At 39.2% G+C, this 15,265-nt stretch overlaps 1 protein-coding gene across 7 annotated transcripts in view; it reads left to right on the forward strand.

Annotated features, from left to right (window-relative positions):
* The first annotated feature begins 3,477 nt into the window (after positions 1-3,477).
* Positions 3,478-15,265, forward strand: part of TRA2B (transformer 2 beta homolog) — a 65,778-nt gene continuing 53,990 nt past the window's right edge. For 5 of the 7 annotated variants that reach the window (XR_016393034.1, XR_016393036.1, XR_016393035.1 and 2 more), the window contains exons 1-2: positions 3,480-3,669; positions 15,006-15,139. Coding sequence is in view for 3 of the 7 variants with exons in the window: in XM_022570287.3 (XP_022425995.1) it covers positions 3,634-3,669; positions 15,006-15,139 (170 nt within the window). In the remaining 4 variants the exon portion in view is untranslated. Of the gene's footprint in view, positions 3,670-15,005; positions 15,140-15,265 lie in introns of all 7 variants that reach the window. The other 2 variants (XM_089910733.1, XM_022570281.3) reach the window with 2 other exon arrangements.

Here is a 15,265-nt window from a genome sequence, read left to right on the forward strand (position 1 = left end):
GTATAAAGGTGGACAAACGAGGCATGGGCCCTGTCCTCAAGGAATTTAGTCTAGTGGGGAAGACAGACGTAAAAGCCAAAATCACAAAAATAATTATATAATTACTATTGTTTAATTAAAATTATTATGAACAATATGAGGGGTGCCTATAAGAGTATATAAACAAGAGATCTGATCTATTCTAAACCAGGAAGCAAGACAAGGCCTGAGATCTGAGTAGGAGCCCAGGTTTAGGTGTGTGTTGGGTGGAAGGTAGTTGTTAAGTGTCCCAGGAAGAGGGAAGAGCTCATTCAGAGGTCCAGCTTTGAGCATACATGGGGCATGAGAAACTGTATGCCTATAGCATAGCAAACAAGGGAGAGAGTGGCAGATAAGGAATGAATCATGCAGTGAATTGCAGATTGTATTAAGGTTTTTGGACTTTGTCCTTCCTAAAAGTTATGAGAAGCCATTGATGGTTTCAAAGCATGTTATACCATGACCTGACTTACATTTTTTTCTCTCAACATTTTATTATGAAAATGTTCAAACAGTGAAGAGAATTGTACAATGAACACCCATATTGCTGACTCACATAGATTTTACAATTAACATTTTGCTCCTGACTTAATTTTTAAATTACATCACACTGACAAGTATGTAGGTGTTAAAAAGGAGGAAATAAATGTAATCTCTTCATCCCAGGGAGGATACAAAAATGTTTAGAAATGGTACAGCCTAGCTGATAAAATGATTAGAAATTATTAAATGCACAAAAGCACAAGGGATCATTGCAAAATTCCAAACATAGTTATTGGGGAAAAGTGTACTAGAGTTGTTTTCTCAGATACACCCTTTATCATTTCATCTTTGTGGACTATGATTCCAGGTCCAAGGTTATATTTTTATTTTTTTATAACCTGATTTCCTCTTTTTTTTTTGATTTCCTCTTATTAGAACTTGAAATACAGCGTTTAAAGAGGTAAAAACTCCACAAACACTTTAGTTTCTAAGATAATTTGCACTTCAGATAAGTGAGTTGATGAAGCTCTGACAAATGGTGACAAGAGGAATAGAGAAAAAAAAGATAAATTTTAAAAATGTATGGGAAGTGGAATTGATGAGAAGTGTTAACTAATTAAATTAGGGAGAGAGAGAAGAAAGTTTTAGCAGAGATGTTTCAAGGGCAAAGGAGGAATAGACTATTAAAACGCTTAATTTTGGATATGCTAATTTTTCTAAGCCTCTGAAATATCTGGGTAAATATTACAATAAGCAACTAGAATTTAAACATGGAACTGGAGGGGTGGGGCATGTTCAAGTCTAAAAATACAGACTTGGAAACCATAATCATATAGGTCCCTGATTGAAACCATGAAAGCAGATGAGGTTGGCTTTGGAGAGTATGCAAAAAGAGAGGACAATTGTCACCTTGAGTCATCATGAAATCTCTGGGTCTCAGGTACCTTAAAAACTTGATACTGTTCCAGATGACTATTTATTTATTTATTTATTTTTGGCTGCATTGGGTCTTCGTTGCTGTGCATGGGCTTTTCTCTAGTTGCAGCACACAGGGGCCACTCTGTTGCAGTGCATGAGCTTCTCATTGTGGTGGCTTCTCTTGTTGCAGAGCACAGGCTCTAGCGTGCAGGTTTCAGTAGTTGTGGCACACGGGCTCAGTAGTTGTGGCTCGCAGGGTCTAGAGCGCAGGCTCAGTAATTGTGGCACATGGTCTTAGTTGCTCCACGGCATGTGGAATCTTCCCAGAACAGGGCTCGAACCAGTATCCCCTGCACTGGCAGGCAGATTCTTAACCACTGCACCACCAAGAAGTCCCCAGATGACTATTTTAAACAAGCAAGAATCAAACTGCCACTTTTTACAACCCAATAATAAAAGTAATAATGGGCAAGGTATCTGAATACACATTTCCCTAAACAAGATCTACAAATGGGCAATAAACACATGAAATATGCTCAACATCATTATTAGGGATAGGCAAATCAAAATCGCAATGGCATACCACTTCACACCCACTAGGGTGGCTATAATTAAATGGCAGTTCCTCTAAGTTAAACATAGAGTTACCATACAACCCAGCAATTCCATTACTAGGTATATTCCCCAAAGAACTGAAAATATATGTTCATCCAAAAACTTGTACATGAATGTTCACAGCAGCATCATTCATAATAGCTAAAAAGTGGAAACCACCCAAAAGTCTACCAAACTGATGAGTGCATAAATAAAATGTGATACATTTATACAGTGAAATATTATTCAGCAATAAAAAGGACTGAAATAGTAATACATGCTACAGCACAGACGAACATTGAAAACGTTATACTGTTAAAGAAGCCAGTCACAAAGGATTTCATATTACATATACGATTCCATTCTTATAGGAAATGTCCAGAATAGGCAAAACTATAGACAAAGCAGATTTTAGAGTCCTTAGAGCTGGGAGGGTTGTGTGTGTGTATGTGTGTGTGTGGGGGGGGGAAATGTGAGGGGGAAGATGTACCAGGACTATTAATGACAGGTTTCTTTTTGGGGGTGATGAAACTGTTCTGAAATTGTGATGGTTGCACAACTCTGTAAATACAAAAACCACTTGAATTGTACACTATAAACAGGAGTATTGCGTGGTATGTGAATTATATCTCAAGAAAGCTGTTTTAAAAAATCAAATGGCCCTTTACAGGTATCAAAGTACCTCATCAGCTGGGTACCATACTTTGTTTTCTCTAAAGGGAAACAACAGGCCCAGAGGGATGTCTGAACTTCCACGTTTGGACTCTTTCCACTATGTCATGTTGTTGAGTGATGGCATAATTAATCTTCACTCCTTGTGACACGGCTATAGTTGTACATCTCTCTAACGCAAAATCTTAGTTTGCAAGTGTATGTTTAACAGTTCTCCCTTATTAGACCACTAACTTCAGATGAGAGATTGTGGCTGATTTCAGTACATCAAGATCTGGTAAAGTGCTTTGGTATTTAACAGACGCTCAACTGAAGGGTTTTCAGGTAGGAAAGATCCACAACTGAAACTACAGAAAACCAAAGGAAAGCACGGAACCCAGGATACGGACATCCTCCCTCTCCAACCAAATCAAGACACAAAAAAAGAGAAACGAATAAAGCGGAAGAACGGAGAGAAGGATGGGAGAAACGGCGGGCCTCTCCTCCCTCCCTTCCCCCACGCTCCACGACAGCTTCCCAGAAAGTTCCAGAAGAGAGTCAGGCGTGGCCGGTGACATCACGACGCCCCGTAGCGACCACCACTGAGGCCACTGGCGCGCTTTCTTTCCCGCCTCAAAAAGACCCGGAGACGGGGTTAGCGCGGCGCGAGGGGCGGGGTTTACGCCACGTACAGCTCGGGGCGCGCCACTGCTGTAAAGGGAAAGCCGAGCGCGGAGGGGCGGAGCCAAGAAAGCGCGCCTTCTGGGAGGGGGTGGGGCCTGGTTAAAGAGCGCCGCGTCACATCCGGGAGGCTTAGAGCCCGAGCGCAGGCGGTGCGGAGCGTCTCTCGTCTCAGCGATTCGGGAACCAGTGCGTGGTGCGGGGCTGCGGCTGAGCCTCTAGGTAGAAGGCGCAAGAGGTTGGCAGCTTCGATTGAAGCACGTCGGGCGGCGAGAGCAGCTAGAAGTCATGAGCGACAGCGGCGAGCAGAACTACGGCGAGCGGGTACGTAGCGGTGGTGCAGGGGGCGGCTGTGTGGTCCCAGCTTCTTGCATCTCTTTCCAGGCCCGTCGGCCTCGGACCGGGAGACTGGGGCGATTTCGACTCCGAAGTCTGAGACCGGGAGGGATGGGAGTCAGAGGTTTAAAAGCCCTAGTGGATAGTGTCTTTATCCGTGAAGGAGGCCGCCGGCGCGTTTAGGTGGCCCTTTACTCGAAACGGCGGTTTTTTCCGTTATGGGGGTGGGGGGGAATTAAAAATGGCCGCTGCGTCCCCTCCGTGGTGGGGGAGGGGAGCGGTATCTCGTTTCGCCGTTGCTCTCCTGTGAAGCCTCGCCGCAGCCATCTTGGGCTGGCGGGCTGGGCGCGCTGCCAGAGGCACAAAATGGCGGAGGAGCCGCGCGACAACCTCCAGGCCGCGGGGGACGGGGCGGGCAGAAAGGCAGCGTTCTTTGGGATTTTTTTTCTCAGAATTTAGGTTAAGACAGGATCATATTCTGGGCCCCGAAAGAATGGGAATCTAGGGTGTTCTTGGGGCCTCTTTTAAAATGGGGAAACTAGCCTGAGGTAGACTAAGTTCTGGACCCGTTAGTTTGAGGGGGTTGCGTGCCAGCTTTGTGTTCGGCCTAAATGGAGTGCTTTTCTTTGATACCGAAAGGGCTTTCAAACCCAAAATCGTTTACGGTATCCAGAGTAGACCACGGGGTCGCTGAGATTTTCTTGTTTGAGGGAGTAGATTTTTTTCTGCGAGATGGTGGAGGAGAAATTGGCGGGCAGCAATTTACGGCGCCGTTGTTTTCTTTGTTTTGAGACATTCCTACTCTGTGAAGCACAGGTTGTTGCACTTTTTAAAGTTTCCACTCCAAAATGTGGAGTTTGGTGAGGGTTGGATAAACTGCAGAAATAAAGTTCCCGGGCTAAGAAAGCATGATATAAAGGTTGGTTGCGGGTTCGTGAGTACTAAGATGCAGAAATGTCAGTCTTGCCAGAATCTTGCATATTTGGAGGTTTGTTAGAAGGGTAATAAAAAGCACCATGGAACTTGATTTTTTTTTTTTTTTACTTGATGGGATTAAGTTGGGTGTTTTTACAGTTTATCTGTAATTGTCAGGTAAATCTACTTAAATATCTTCTCAAACTCATGAAACAAATTTTAGTTGGTTCATTAGAAGGGCGTTTTTATAGAGAAACTCCTTAGCTCTTGGAGTCTTAGTGAATTTACTGTGTAACTTTGGAGCCAAGTCTGATTAATTTGGTTTGAACTAATCAGGCCCCGCCTTTACCTATGCAGATGAGTATTGGTTTTATATGTTTTTCCGTAAGACGATTGATTGCCACTGTCACCAGTGTGTGTGTGATTATTTTTTAAGCTCGCTCTTAGGGTGAGAAAGCTTGGATCAAGTTCACAAGTTGTTAAAGCTGTGGGTTATGGTTTCTGCCGGTTGAATATACTGTCGAAACTAGGCGTCAGTGTTCGGACTGGAAAGCAAATGATAATTTTAGTCTTCAGCTATTAAACAAAACAATTATAGGATACTTTTGCATTGTTTTGAGACTACAAAATGACTGGTCTCTGACTAGAGCTCTCAGTTGAATAAAGCTGAGTAAGTTACTTGTGATGGTGTGCTTGAGAAAAATTCCCCAAAGGAAAGTGAGGGTATTTTTTACGTAAGGGAGGAAACAATTTCAAGAATTAGGTCCTGGTTTGAGACATCTCAAGAGACATCGTCATCCCATTAATCAAGTTTTTGAATTGGTACTTTCTGTTAGTAGAATATACATCCTAGTTATATCACAATCCCGTTACATAGAATGGAGATTCAATAAATTCTTATGGAAGGAGACAAAGTAATAAAAAATTTAAAGGTACATGTTAAAAGTTGATATTTTGTCTTACATAGTCTTGACTTCTTGGAAGAGTTTTTCTGAACTCTGACGTTGTGGAGTACTTCCACATTGTTTTCTTTGGCGTTTGTTTTGTATGTAGATTGCTTTCCAGTCGGTTTATTGGAACCTGAAGTGGTTAGACTATACCTAAAACAAATACGTTTGGGACTCCCAAAGAATGCGTGGCAAAACCATAAAGCTCAGTGGGATGATTTAAATATAATGCCATTAAAAATACTAGGTAGAGCACTCAGGTCTGATTGGCTAGAAACTTCCTTTTGGAAGTGCCTGAAAACAGTGGGAAAACCGTTGCATTCGGGGTAATAATCTTGGACATGGCCTGCTATGAATAGTTTATCTGGAGCCTGAAAAATTAACTTTCATTCCACTCTGAGTTTTCAAACATTACAAATTGTTGATGTAAATCACTAATACTAGTCTAATCAGCTAATGTTAATGTAATCACTAAAATCTTATCAGCTGGAACCACCTCCTGCCCCACCATAGCCACCGGCCCCGCCGCTCTGGACTATTATAAGTTCGATTCCTATACAGACTGGGGTGGGGTGTGAGCAATAAATTATCCTCGACTTGCTTGTTGATAGTGTGTTTACTTTATTGCGAGAATATTGACAGAGTTGTGGTTCCTTATGTTCCTTTGTCTTGTTTTAAATGTGCAGCTAGGGTGCGTTCCTGAATTTTTGTGGTTCGTTTCACACTTTCAGTTATGGCAGAATCTACCTTTTACCTGTATCTGGGATTTTTCATGTCAGAGTTGATAGATTTAAATTAAAACCTGTTTCTAATTAGAGCTGACTTCCCTGATCTGGCCAAATCCATGTTAAAGTAAGATATTATTCATTTCAAAGTTCTAGTTTCTTTCAGTCATTTCCCAAAATTGGTCACATTTTTTGCAAAGCACCTTTGGAAGAAAGATAGGTGTTTTAGCAGATATGTCATGTCACAATTTGGGAGAATAAGAACATGATAGAGTCATGTAGCCAAGTTTAGAGGTGCATGGTAATGGTGAGAGGGGGGTGGTAAATAAATCTTGTAAGGCCCAATTATGGTCACACTCTTTAGGGTGTGGTGACGTTTGTTTTTGGCACTGGTTTAATGTTCAACTCTCCTAACTAATTTCTTTAGCTTGTACAAATGGGTCTTTAACTAGAGAAACCAGAAACTAAGGAAATGCTATTTGTATGGACCAAATCATTTTAATTTGTCTGCTATCAAGATTGCAATAACTACTCTTGATAGTGTTGCCTATTTTTGTAGAAGTAATGTGTATACAATATAGGTATATTATCTTTAGTCTTATTCTTTGTAGAGATGAATAACATCTGGATACTATCCCATCAAACTGCCTTTGAAATTCTGCAGTTTATTTCCTCTTCTGCTTAATCTTGGGTTGTCTTTTTGAATTGTTTTTAGCTTCTAACTCTAAATCCAAATTTTCAAAACTAAAACATCAATCTGTTTCTTCCTAGAGGATTAAATTAATGTTGGTGGGAGGAAATAGTTTTGTTTCAGTGTGAGTCTGGTTAGGCACAAGTCTCTTGAAACCGGGTTGAAGAATATTTTTCTTGGTCTTAACTAAGAATGATTTAATGTTACGGATATGGCCTGGAACTAGAAGGTGGCATGTTCATACTGAAATTACAAGTATTTATAAGGTAAGTACTACTGGTTTTGTGAAAAGATTGAACAGGAATTCAGAAGATGAGAGGTGTGTTAAATGGAATTTGCCTTGTACAGCTTTTTCCCATTCCTTATCTCCAATAAAATCCAAAGCCTGGTAAATATTAATACTTGCATAGTTGTTGACATTTTGCCCAAGAGGACAATGCTACAGTGTGTATATCTTTTGAGCCTTAGCATTGCGTGTTATGTTGATCAGTTTTTTACTCATAATTGTATTATTTTCCTATGACCTACAGTGATGTGATTGGGAATTTTAAGTGTTCACCCAATTTAGTTTTTTGGGGGAGGGGGTCAGGCTTGTTTTTAAGCTGGGGTTGGGGAGTTCTTCATTATAGCAAATTAGTCTTCAAATTCCCCCAAAATCTTTGCTTTGAATTGGGTTTTGGAGGTTACATTCTGATTTTTATCAACAAGATTGCTGAATATGACAGCATGGATGAGGACCCTTTTGGGGTTGTTTTTTGTTTGTTTTTTTTTTGCTTAGATATTAGATTAAAAAAGTCTTCTGAAACAGTAAGACATACTTGCGCTTGAATGTTTTATGAATGTAAATTCAGAGTCTGTATGTATTTGCAAGAGATCCTTTTAAAAGCTTGGGCTTAGAGCTCATTTAGGCATGTCAGATGACAGTTTTTTCAGAAATTTTCAGTCTTTGAGGATTTTTCTATCCAACCAACCTTCCAGTAGAGTTTAGCTGCAGAAAGAAATAGTATAGTCTGTACGTTGATATGAGCATTGATCTTTATAGCAGATTCAATGAGTTTTTCTTTATCTCCTCCTAGTTTTTAAAATACTACCTTGTCGATCAACCTAATGAGTTTGCACGTTTTTAATGTTACATAAATTCCAGCTGTAGTCCCTAGAATTATTTTAACAAAAATTGTGTTGGTTATGGGACAAATTTCTGCTTATTTGTAAGTAGGATCTCTTAACCATATGTATATAACATTAGCCCAGTAGGTCTTCTGGTTTTATGAAGTGGCCACTTGAACTTAGCTGAGGTTTGAATGAACCTAGTATTTATATTATCTAGCAGTGTGCTTTGTTCTTCAAATATGAAAGAAGGGAGAATGTTGGGAAGGAGTAATGAAATAGCAGGAAGGCGTCCATATTGAAAACTTGTGGTATCTAGAGCTTTGGCCTCTTCCAGCATCTTCTGCACCTAAGCCCTGTATTTAAACTTTAGGAGGCCTTAAGAGGAAACCTGCTTGGGCATTCTGATTCCACGATTACATTTGTGCTGGCAGTAAACATTTCCCATTGCATTTTAGTGATGGATATTAAAACGAATTACTGTGACTCCCTTAAATAAAAGTTATTTAAATTTTTTCCTGGATTAAATAAGCAATAATTAACATTGAAAAACTAGACTGAAGGTTATGGTTGTCTTTTTGATCAGATAGGTATAAAGACTCATCTCTCACACTCTCTCTGGTTTTTTTTTCCCCCCCAGAAAGTTTTATTTTCAGAAAAACTAGGAGAGGAAATTGTTAACAGTGAAAGATCATAAGGTGAAGTTCAGGGAAACTAGGATGTTTTATGAGGGCAGTTATTTTGATTAAGGTGTTCAGTAGACACTATTATACTTTATTGATCTGTTAGGTGATATCGAGTCTTTTTAATAATTTCAGGAGGTGAGCTGTAATTTTCTCCCAATATTGCCACCTTTCAAAGTAGAATTGCTCCTTTGGACTGCAGAAGATTTTAATACTTTGTTCATTGAGGGGGGAGATTTTACCAAAAATTGTTTGAAAACACCACTGTTGGATTCAAGTTTGTTCTGCTTTCTTCATAGCTACTCGCATGTAGTAGTTGGTTGACTTGATTTGATCTTTTTAATGATTTTAGTTCTAAATTTAGTAAGTTGGGCCATTCATATTATAAAATCTCACTAGAGCAGCTTTCTAGCGGTGGGTTGAACACTATAGTCCAAATTTTCAAATTCCCTAATTGTTTTTTTACAGAGCTACTTTTGCAGTTAAAAAAATGTGTGACGTTAAATACATATCTTGCCCTTAGTCACAATTTGTAAACCTCTTCAACCCTCAGCCTTGTCATCATTGTGCAAATGAATTGTCCGTGCTTTCCTTTCTTGCACTTTTGTATTTACGTGTCACTTTTTGACTAGAGATGTGCTTTTGACACTGAACATACTATTGATGAATACGATAAGAAGTGTGAAATGTAATTATAGTTCTTAAAATGTCAGTTGAACAGTAAATGTTCAGTCGTGCACTTCACATTCAGCTTAAGCATGATAAATCTATTTGGAGTAGACAAAAGAGATTGATTATATATTTTAGAGCCAACAGGAAACTAGTTTCAGTTTTTTGAGCTGCATATTCTAGCTTTTCTAAAAATCCAAAACAAGAGGGATTTTTTTTTTTTCTAGTTTCAGTTTTGGCACTGGATTTTATCCTGGAGTTTTAAAATATTCTTCATCCTGTTCTTTTTCTATTAAGGTTAATGTTGAAGAAGGAAAATGCGGAAGTCGTCATTTGACAAGTTTTATAAATGAGTATTTGAAGCTCAGGAATAAGTGAAGCTGAAATTTGAAAAAATAAAAGAAAGAATGCATGCTAATTATCAGACCAGAAGTCCCACTTGTAGAATATTGAGCAATTTGTGTGAAGTGGGGAAGATGAAAGAAGTCAGAATTTGAAACGGAAGAATGAAGAAAAGAAATAAAAATGAAGTTAAGATAAGAAGTAATCTGGAATCAGAAAGCACTACGCTAAGTAATTACTAGTCTGTTTATGTGTCCCTGTATATTTTGCTAAACATGCATGCATTATTTGTTTAATAGAAGAAATATATACAGGGTAAAGAAGTGCCTTCCAGGGGAAACGTTTAAATTAGGTAATTCTAATTTTAACTTCTTAGTCATGATTGAAATGCAACTTTAAAAAATAATAATAACCCTTTGTAGTCAAATAGGAGGCAGGAATGAGCTCTTCAGTTTGGGTAACAGCCAGCTTCATGTTGTCTCCTGGATTTTTCATCTCTAACTTTGCTGGTCCTGGGGCATGAGTGAGTACCTCCAGAGTTGGAGTTGGTGGTCTGTCTTTGCCACCCCCCTGGACTCTTAATGCACAGACCCCTATTCAGTACAGAGCAATATATAGTAGAATGTTTTCTTAAGTTTGTCAAAGTTTTCCTAAAGAATGTCACCAGATTGGTTATAGAACCAAACCCCGAAAATCCAAGCAAAGAATTGGACAGGATAGTTCCTTTTGGCGTTTATGAAAACATTAATTTCTTTCTAGATGGCAGTAGTGGAAAGCTATGACCATTTAGGCCTTAACTTTAAGATGCATGTGTGCTAAATTCACAAGATGATTCTTAATTCTTTTCTGTTTCTTATTCCAGCTCAATGACTGGGGTTACTGCTAGGGTTACTGCTAAAAAGTTATAGGGGCTTCCCTTAGAATGAGGTGGGTCACATAAGTGAACAGGATATCTAACTGAAAAGTGGCAAAAGTAGTAGTAGGTGCTTTTTTCCCTTTTCTCATTTTCTGTTATTAACACTTAACCGTTAAAATGTGAGAGATATAGATCATAAAGTAGCTTTATTCTGGTTCCCTACTCCCTCCACTTACTGGGAAAATAGACGCCAAAGTTCTGTCATTTTCCCTTCTGTGTGTTGTGTTTTAGCTGAATATAAAAAAATGATCGGTGCAGTCTTGTTACTTTCAGTTGGATGGGACAAATGCATGTGTCAAAATAATGCCCAGTAGTAGCCAACCAACAGATGGCTTCTACCCTATTGGGAAAGCCAAGGCTATCACTTCTCCCCGAAATGAAGATAGCCTAAAAAACTTTGAGAGTTGTCAGACATTACAGCTTTTGGAAAAAGTGGTCTAAATGACATTCTAGAGGAATCCATTTTCTGAGATTTTAGGGCCTGTTAGTGTCAGATTTGTGGTTTTTGTAATATTTCTGTATCTTGCAAGCAGAAGAAACTTAACTTCCATTTATAGGCAATAGTTTCCAGTATTTGCTTTGTCCCGATTATTGCTTTGTAAAACTTGCCACATGTAAACTAATAACATTAAATTGGTAATGTTGATTTTGCATTCTGAATTACAGTTTAGGCAGAGAGCTGAGGCAAGTGATGTGAATGGATGTTATATTTCTATTTAAGCTCATGGATTCTTTTATCAGGAGATCTGAAAGGTCCTTGGGGTCCAAAAGAGAAAAGACCTGTTAGTCATCTAAGGGGAAGAAGCAGTTTGGAATTCGATCATATGGCACAAGCTGGAAGATGTAAAGCAAAAGTAAACATTGATGCTAGTGGAGCATCTCATCCATTCAGGTTCCTCTCCTGCCCTGGCCAAAGCATCTTTGAGTATGAGAGTGCATCCCTCTACCCCTTGTCTGGAGACTATGGGGGAGACAGGCCTCTTATCCTGGGGCAGGTGTAGGTGTAAGGTACATGTCCTCAGGAGGGCTGATTAATGCCAGGGGGCAGGTGGGGGCAGAGAAGGTGACAAAAAACAAGGTTTCAGGAAAATGACTTTGTTGGGGGGAAAAAATCAGATAGGTCAAGAAGTATAAAGCTTGAAACTGATTAAATTAGTGAGACTTAACTAAGCATCATAAACACCTATGGTGTTTTTAAGAAATACAGACGCCCAACTTCAGACCTACTAAAATAAGCGCTAGTTAGGGGTGTGTTTTTAAGTGCTAGGTACGTTTACTGCATACCTCTAAGAGCCACTGTTCAAAATGTAATTTAGTGCATCTAGTTTTTAAAATGTATGAGAAACCTAGTGATTGGATGGATTTTCCCACTTTCATTTCTTTCAGAAAGTTTTTCTAAGATACTGCCATTCTCAGAATAGGTAGACACTGGTTGGTATTCTGTTGGAAGGCTGAGTTTGTTTTTCTCTGATGTGTTCCGTATAGATTGTATATTAGTATATGATTAAGATCCAGTCTATAAGAACTTGATTCCCTGAGCAGTTTTCAGGAAATTTTGGCTTTGTTATTCATGCTAACTTTAAGTATATGACCCTTTTCCTTGAGATACTGATGTTCAGAGTAGTGCTGCTTTTGGTAGGGTTTTAATGTGTTGACATTTATTGTTTTGAAAGTGGACTTGGAATTTTCCTTGCATGTAGGGGCTTTTCCAGCTGGTTTTACAGATTTGACCATGGACCAAGGTTTAAAGCTTTTAGATTTGGCTAATTTAGGTGTCATTTCTTCTAGACAGGCTAAATATCCTTGCACATAGTTACAAACCAGCTAATGGCCAACGTAACTGCAAAAAGGTTTAACTTTAAGACTACCCCTGACAAGAATGGTAGGAGGTTAGAGGCATTGTTTTCTGTGTTAGCCTAACAAGTGTCAGTACAGAATGGAAAAAATCTTAGCGTTCTGGTGGTTTCTCCTATTCCTGGTCTGAGAAGTGATTACTCACAAAATGCATCTGCATGTAGCCAATTAGTTGTAGAGGTTGAGTGAAAAGTCTTATGATAATTTCACAAATACTGTATCTTTGACCCTTGATCTGCTAGAATTTCATGGGAAAACCTCATTAAGGTTTATTCTGAGGCTAGAAGTACTTTCTTTTCCCTCTTGGTGGACAGACTGGTAAAGCATCTCAGCTTGGAATAAGGCTTTTCTGTTTACTGAAGCAAGAGGCTTAAAAGAGGATCTTGACTTTTTCTACTCTTTCTTCCTTTTTCAGATCCCTGAACCGATTTCTGTTAACTACAGTTACTTTATTGGTAATCTTTTAACTCTTATTGTGAGGCACCCATATTCTCTTCCTGCCAGAGCAAATTGTTTTCGTTGGTTTCCATTAAAAGTCATAATCATTCCATGAAGTAATCTTTATAGCATTGGAGTAAACAAAGGTATTTAGTTAATAGCTTTTGGGTCCCTGTTTCTTCCTTCTCTTCTAGATTAGCTGTTGCCTGTTGAAATGATGGCAGGAAGTGCATCCCCAATTTGAGAACTTCTTTGTTCGAGGAGGAGGAGGTGGATTGTGCTTTAAAATGTCTCTTCAGAATATTTGCCAGAGAAAGCCAAGGGATTGTTGGTTGGGGTCCCCAAACCACTTCTAACCACTCCTTGATGGTAAAAGCAGCTGTTTTCACTAATAATTAGAGACCATCTTTGAATCTCTTTACTAACTCATGGCAGGAAGGAGAGGGGGCTGTCATGTTTCATGTCACTTTACACCATGTTTCATAATGACTGAAATCTTACTGTAAAGTTTCTAGAGTTGTTTTGGGTGTAGAGACCAGAACTCCTTTTGCCCACTGAGTTAACTGTTATGTTCCCTGTTCTAAACTTTAAGCTTTAATTTGTCTCTTCTGTGTTGCATCATAGGAAGGATCTTCCAAATTTTCTCCATTATGTTCTTAAGTCACAGAACATTCTAAAATGTTTTGGGCTGTGATTTAAAGGAATTTCGTATCTTCTGTCCTTTGAAGAATGGCCAGTGTATTTATTCTGAGGGTCTACCACACAGGGAGGTCTCTTGTGATAACTTCTATGCAGCTTCAACATTGATTCTTACCCCTACAGTGACTTACCTGTAATGTTGATTCCTTTTGAGTCTGGCTGTTTATCCTATGTTGGGCAGGAAGTTCATTAGACTAATGCCTTTTAATTTGCTGAAGATGGATAACCTGGAATAAAGGTTGTCTTGGTTTGATGATACCTTGGTTAGCTATCAGACTGAGTGGATTCTCTTGTCCATTCCACTATTTCTGTTTTGGTGTCTTGGCAGAACCTTTCCCTAGGTCCAGTTCTTTCTATACATGTTTGCTTTTTCCACTAATTATATGCCTTTGGTTCACTGATGAACTAGTTATCCTGTTTACCCATTTCTTTGCTAGTTTCTTTTAGAAATCTTTTTTGTATTACCTACCTACCAGCTAGTTCCAGTTATGATAGGGGAAAGCTTGGGTATACAGTATATACCTAGAGTTCCTGAACTTCCCTTCCTAAACCTAGATTAGGAACCCATGAGCTAAACTGTTTTGGTTTTAATATGTCCTTTATGTAACTTTTCTAACTGCTTATTCTCAGTTCCCCATCGGTTGGCACTGGCTCATCTACACTTAGCTGAGTAAGATCTCTGGTACCCTCTTAATTCTTACCTCTGCAGTTAATTCACTGCCTCTCTGCTATAGCTCCATCTGGTTGCTTTGAGATTTTTAAGGGCTTCCTACCATGGTTAGGTGGACAGGCTCTAGTGTCCTTCAAGCTGGTCCTTGCTTTCCACTAGGTTTCTACCTTTCTCTGGGACTTGAAACAGTTACCGTCCTTGTCTTTTTTCCCACTCAGCAGTAAATAAAACTTGAATATACAGTAAGTTTTAATTAATTTCATAGGGTTTTTTTTTTTGTTGATGGCAACTTGGTTGAAATAGGTGTGAGGTATAGGTGTCATAGTTAATAAGGTTCTTTCTCAGCCTAGTCTTTATGGAGTAACATTCCCAAAACAATCCTTGGGCAGTTCCCTTAACTGCTTGGCTTTGGCACCCATTTCTGAAGAGTGGGGTCAGTTAACTCTTATCCCTGCTCCCTAAAAAAAAGGTGGAAATTCAAGTTAATTGGCTTATGTCAATTGGAGCAACGTAACTATTATACCAGGTATATTCAGTTCCTGCCCTTACCTATGTTTTCTTATCTTGGAAGGGGATTGCTTTCCCTCGCCATTTATCTCACCACAGCTTATTTGTTTTTAAAGTTGCCCAGAAAGTATACAAATTAAACTTTTGACATCTACGTGTAGGAATCCCGTTCTGCTTCCAGAAGTGGAAGTGCTCATGGATCTGGGAAATCTGCAAGGCATACCCCTGCAAGGTCTCGCTCCAAGGAAGATTCCAGGCGTTCCAGATCAAAGTCCAGGTCCAGATCTGAATCTAGGTAAGAAAGACTGTCTTGGGATTTTCTTGTTACTCTTAGCTTTCAAATTGGTGTGTGCTTTTGTAAACTAGGAAGATAGAGAGGGTCAGTTCATTTGTTGGCTTATTTAATATTGGTACTAGAAAT

The sequence above is a fragment of the Delphinapterus leucas genome, chromosome 4, assembly GCF_059928025.1.
Source record: "Delphinapterus leucas isolate spDelLeu-1000000601 "Yukka" chromosome 4, BTC_Dleu_Yukka2, whole genome shotgun sequence".
Taxonomy (NCBI): domain Eukaryota; kingdom Metazoa; phylum Chordata; class Mammalia; order Artiodactyla; family Monodontidae; genus Delphinapterus; species Delphinapterus leucas.